Source organism: Leucoraja erinacea, chromosome 26 (assembly GCF_028641065.1).
Source record: "Leucoraja erinacea ecotype New England chromosome 26, Leri_hhj_1, whole genome shotgun sequence".
In the NCBI taxonomy this organism is placed as follows: Eukaryota; Metazoa; Chordata; class Chondrichthyes; order Rajiformes; family Rajidae; genus Leucoraja; species Leucoraja erinaceus.
Window position 1 is genome coordinate 26,928,820 of NC_073402.1, and position 6,050 is coordinate 26,934,869.

At 45.7% G+C, this 6,050-nt stretch overlaps 1 protein-coding gene across 1 annotated transcript in view; it reads right to left on the bottom strand.

The window, feature by feature from the left end:
• The window catches only part of LOC129709871 (high mobility group nucleosome-binding domain-containing protein 5-like), a 29,424-nt gene extending 23,642 nt beyond the window's left edge, over positions 1-5,782 (bottom strand). The window contains exons 1-2 of the mRNA XM_055656505.1: positions 5,412-5,782; positions 27-191 (exon numbers count right to left, since the gene is read on the bottom strand). Coding sequence (XP_055512480.1) covers positions 27-191; positions 5,412-5,669 — 423 coding nt within the window. The 5' untranslated portion in view covers positions 5,670-5,782. The remainder of the gene's footprint in view (positions 1-26; positions 192-5,411) is intronic.
• Positions 5,783-6,050: the final 268 nt, after the last annotated feature.

The following is a 6,050-nucleotide window of genomic DNA, read 5'->3' on the forward strand; positions in this document are numbered from 1 at the left end:
CAAACGCTTTAAATTTGCATACTCACATCCTCGTCTTCAATCTCTTCAATAATCCAAAATCGAATTATTTTAATGGTTTGCACAACTGACAGTCTTGTTTCTATGATGGTTAATCCGGTCTCCATGATGGCCAAGGCAGTCTCCATGCATTGCTCCCGATCTGGTTCTGTTCTGGGTTCTTCTTGCTTTACCTTGAAATAGGGAAGAGTTGAAAAATGTAATTAAAGCCCTCAGAAGAATATCGGACTGTAAGTGTCCATGACTCAGCTGAAGGAAGATTATGTATCGGAGAGTTGGTGTTAATATTGGGTCAGGCCATTTCATTATCTTGAGGTCCAGATGGAAATGTTACTGGATTATTTTACATTAAGATTCAGAAACTTTAAATAATCTTATATACTTCTATCAAGTCTCCCCTCAACCTCCGACGTGATATCAAGGTGATATTATTGTGAGGTCTTATCTCACCTCATAGATGGGCAAAAGATCCCAAGATGGCAAGAATAAGACAACTCTCGTAATGTCTTCGCCAAATTCTCAACCATCGCTCCCATAATCAAATTACGTAGCAACTTGCAAGGAATATATCCCATTCAATCAGAGCACTTGTCTAGCTGGTCCATTCAATGCTAATTTATCTTACCCTTGCTCGTGGAACTTTCTCGTTTGCTCCATAATTAACTGTACATTTTGTCCATGGACCAGTATCTTTAAATCATGATTATAGAGCAGGGAACACCTTCAGCTAACTACGCCTGTGCCGAGTCTTTGAAGAAGCTATCCAGCTAATCCCTCTCAATGGTCTCCTCCCCACAACCCTGACCTTTAAGAAAGGTTGTTGGATATGAAGCACTTTTGTGGTTCTCAAAGGCACAGTGTAAATGGTAATTCTTCCTTTCTTCAGCTGAATGAAACTCTTATTTCTTAAATATCAGTTTTGGGCAAATAATATGACATTATTGTCCGGTGTAGGTCCCTATTTAATGCGCCATTGCACTTTGTGGGAACTCATTGATTTGAACATGTGCAATCCTTCAATAAACACAGAGTGCTGGAGAAACTCAGCGGGTGCAGCAGCATCTATGGAGCGAAGGAAATAGGCAACGTTTCGGGCCGAAACCCTTCGGGAAGGAAATAGGTAACGTTTCAGCCCGAAACGTTGCCTATTTCCTTAAGGTTTTCGTCCCGAAACGTTGCCCATTTCCTTAAGGGTTTCGTCCCGAAACGTTGCCTATTTCCTTCGCTCCATAGATGCTGCTGCACCCGCTGAGTTTCTCCATGTACCTGGCTGACTGCTTCTTAAACGACGGGATAGCCCCTGCCTCAACTACCCCCTCTGGCAGCTCCCCCAAACACCCACCACCCTTTGTGTGAAAATGTCACCCCCTCAGATTCTCCCCTCCTCTCCTCTGACTCACACAGTCGGAAGAATGCCCTCCACCCGAAACGTCACCCATCCCTTTCCCCCAAAGATGACCTGCTGAGTTACTCCAGCATTTAGTGTCTATCATTGGTGTAAACCAGCACCTGTAGTTTCTTCCAACACACAAAAACAAAGATCTTTTGTGACTATCCCCAATGATAGTCCCCTTCTTCAGACTTTCTGCTGACTGGTTAGCATGCAACAAAAGCTTTTCACTGTACCTCGGTACACGTGACAATAATCTAAACAGTTCAACAGGATAGGTGATGTTTCATGTCGAGACTCTTCTTCAAACTGTTAGTTGTAGGAAGGTAAAAACTGGTGAAGAGGTGGATGGGGGGAGGGGGGGGGGGGGGGGGGGGGACAAAACCTGCCAAGTGATAGATACAGGTGAGGGAGGTTTAATTTAGATTTCGCACTTTTTCTCTCCTTATCTGACACCATCCTATTCCCATTTCATCTCAGAGTCTTACAACATGGAAACAGGCCCTTTGGCCCAACTTGCCCCCACCGACCAACATGCCCCATCGACACTAGTCCCAACTGCCTACATTTGGCATCCTATCCCTCTAAACTTATTCTATACATCTACCTGTCCAAACATTTTTTATTTAACGTTGTGATAGTACCTGGCTCAACTTCCTCCTCTGGCAGCTCGTTCCATATACCTACAACTTTTTTATGTGCAAAGAACTGTTGTCCCTCAAGTTCTTGTTAAATCTTTCCCCTCTCACTGTCAAACTCTCCAGCCTTTGTCCACCCATCTGCCAAACAAACCTCATTCAGCTGTATCCTCCCATCACTTGCCTGGCTTTGCCCTGCTCCCACTTCTCTTTACCAGCATTTCATCCCTCCTACTAGAATCAGGCTGAAGTAACGTCCTGGTCAAATCATCATCTATTCATATCCTCCAGAATGCTGCCTGACCCAGCAAATAACTCCAGCCATTTGCGTATCATTCAAGTTTCCAGCATCTATGTCTCCATATAAAAACCTTGCCTTTGCATAAAAATACTTATAAAAAGATAGATATTTCTCACTATGTGCATTGCCACTTCACAAGTCCATAGGTGCATAAGTGATAAGAGCAGAATTAGGTAATTTGGCTCATCGAGTCTACTCCGCCATTCGTTCATGGCTGATCTATCTCTCCCTCCTAACCCCATTCTCCTGCCTTCTCCCCATAATCCGTGACACCCGTGCTAATCAAGAAATTCCCCGAATATCTGAAAATACAACACGAATCATGTGGCTCTGAACTTCACCACAGGCCAATACAATCCCATTGCAAATCTAGCTTGAATGTTGCATTGTTACTTCATTAGACTCCACCAAATTCAATTCTATTGATTGATCGATCTCCTTGGCACTTCATACTCACCCCATATCCAACTGCCTCGGTAGATGGCTGTCCATGGCTAAACTAATGAGCAGAATCAGAATGGCTGATGAACTGCTGGAGCCAAACCATCATTTTGAGTAACTACATGTATTGGATTGATAGTCAGAGGGAGCAGTTTAATTGGGACTTTTAAACGAAGACAAAGTCTCAGGTGACATCTGATTTGCTATAAATAAAATAACTGCTTTAATTGTAGTTGGATCATTGTAGGTCAGACAACAGCAGCTCAATGAAGTTCTTTTCCAACCACTTTCTGGATTCTTATAGTCATACGTGGAGACAGTTCCTTCAGTCCAACTTGCCCACACCGACCAACATGTCCCATCTACACTAATCCCACCTGCCTGTGTATGGCCCATATCCCTCTAAACCTGTCCTATCCGTGTACCTGTCCAATTGTTTCTCAAACATGGGAATAGTCCCTGCTTCAACTTCCTCCTCTGGCAGCACGCAGAGAGTTGTGCGTTCAGTCGAACGCACTATGGGAACTATATTCGCCCCCCCCTGCAGGAACTGTACATCAGAAAGTGCAAATCCAGAGCCAACAAGGTCATGGGGGACCCCTTCCACCCCAGCAACGGACTGTTCCAGCTGCTACGGTCAGGCAAACGCCTCCGTTGCCATGCTGTGAAAACGGAGAGGATGAGAAGGAGTTTCTTCCCAGAGGCCATTAGGGCTGTAAACTCCTCATCCACCAGGGTCTTATGCCCCTGTCCCACTTAGGAAACCTGAACGGAAACCTCTGGAGACTTTGCGCCCCACCCAAGGTTTCCGTGCGGTTCCTGGAGGTTGCAGGTGGTTGCCGGAGGTTTCAGGTAGTGGAAGCAGGTAGGGAGACTGACAAAAACCTCCGGGATACGCACGGAAACCTTGGGTGGGGCCCAAAGTCTCCAGAGGTTTCCGTTCCAGTCTCCTAAGTGGGACAGCCCCATAAGTGTCTTTTTAAAATTGCTTTTTTTCCTTTTTTTTCCCCTCCCACAAATATGTAATATGTGATTCTGTTCCATTCTGTTTTGTAGGTTTTTTTTCGCACAAATCCCCAAGCATCGCCACTTTTCATTTCACTGCACATCTCGTATGCGTATGCAACGAATAAACGTGACTTGACACCCACCACCCTTGTGTGAAAAAGTTACCCCTCAGATACCTATTAAACCTTTCCTCCTTCACCTTAAACCTACGTCCTCTGGTCCTCGATTCCCCAACTCCTGTCGGCATTGTGCTTCAGTTTGGCAATAGAACGAGATAATGAAGGTGATTTTGCCCGTTTAAGAAGGAACTGCAGATGCTGGAAAATCAAAGGTAGACAAAAATGCTGATGAAACTCAGCGGGTGCAGCAGCATCTATGGAGCGAAGGAAATAGGCAACGTTTCGTCCCGAAACGTTGCCTATTTCCTTCGCTCCATAGATGCTGCTGCACCCGCTGAGTTTCTCCAGCATTTTTGTCTACCTGCGATTTTGTCCGAGATGCCAAGTTGATGTTGAGGAATCTATTGCACCGATTTGAAGAAGAGTAAAAGGTGAGACAGTGTCGTTTGTTCAAATTGTCCCAAGGACCATATTTCTAACAACAAACCAGTTGTTTGTGATACCTGATACCAACCTCAAACATAGAACAGAACAGCGCAGGAAAAGGTCCTTCAGCCCGCAAAGACGTGATTCACTCCACATTTACGACTCAGAAACCTTCTCCCAAACTCAAGGCGACAGGCGAGTAGAACTCCTGTTTTCATAAGGTCATAAGGAATAGTAGAATTTGCCATTCGGTCCATGTCTACGCCATTCAATCCTGGCTGATCTATCTCTCCCTCCTAACTCTCTTCTGCAGTTGTACAGGGCTCTGGTGAGACCACATTTGGAGTATTGTGTACAGTTCTGGTCTCCTAATTTGAGGAAGGACATCCTTGTGATTGAGGCAGTGCAGCGTAGGTTCACGAGATTGATCCCTGGGATGGCGGGACTGTCATATGAGGAAAGATTGAAAAGACTAGGCTTGTATTTACTGGAGTTTAGAAGGATGAGGGGGATTCTTATAGAAACATATAAAATTATAAAAGGACTGGACAAGCTAGATGCAGGAAAACTGTTCCAAATGTTGGGCCAGTCCAGAACCAGGGGCCACAGTCTTAGAATAAAGGGGAGGTAATTTAAGACTGAGATGAGAACAAAACATTTTCACCCAGAGAGTTGTGAATTTATGGAATTCCCTGCCACAGAGGGCAGTGGAGGCCAAATCACTGGATGGATTTAAGAGAGAGTTAGGTAGAGCTCTAGGGGCTAGTGGAATCAAGGGATATGGGGAGAAGGCAGACACGGGTTATTGATTGGGGACGATCAGCCATGATCACAATGAATGGCGGTGCAGGCTCGAAGGGCCGAATGGCCTCCTCCTGCACATGTTTTCTATGTTTCTATGTAACCCATTCTCCTGCCTTCTCCCCATAACCTCTGACGCCCGTACCAATGAAGAATCTATCTATCTCCGCCTTAAAAATATCCACTGAATACACTTTCCCTAAATCGAAATGTCGAACATTTAAAATGGTTGGACCTCTTTGACAACTTACTTGTTACTTGCTACTTACTTCTACGTGGACTTCTAGGGCTTGTTTAGCGGGCAACAGCGCGGTGAACGGGCGGTGGAGGGTGAACGGAGGAGGACTGGCGATCTCTAGACTGACATCCATGGACACGGCTCCGTTTCTAACGGGCTGGTGGATGGAGCCCAGCAAACACTTGGGCATCGAGTTGCTCCGCGGCCCATTGGGGAACAGGTCGTGATACAGCACGTTGAGCGAGAAACTAGCAGTGACCACAAATACAATCCCGCACCATAAAGACATTGGAGGATGGGTGGACCTTCGATCAAGTCCGCTCGGCCGGCGGGGCCATTCTTTCTTTCCTTCTTTCTCTTTTCTCTCGTCTGCCTTTTTTCTTCAGACGCTTAATTCGGACTGAAAGCTTCTTGCCCAGAGTCACATGTTGGAGTTCTGGAACCTCGTGACAAAGGGAGAGAACTCACGGTGGAATGTTCTTACAACGAGGCCTCTGAAGCTGCAGGAACCAAGCCATGGTGAGCTGGGTGGTGTCTTAACCCTGCCATAGAAAACATAGAAAAACATAGAAAATAGGTGCAGGAGTAGAGTAGACCATTCGGCCCTTCGAGCCTACACCGCCATTCGATATGATCATGGCTGATCATCCAACTCAGTATCCTGTACCTG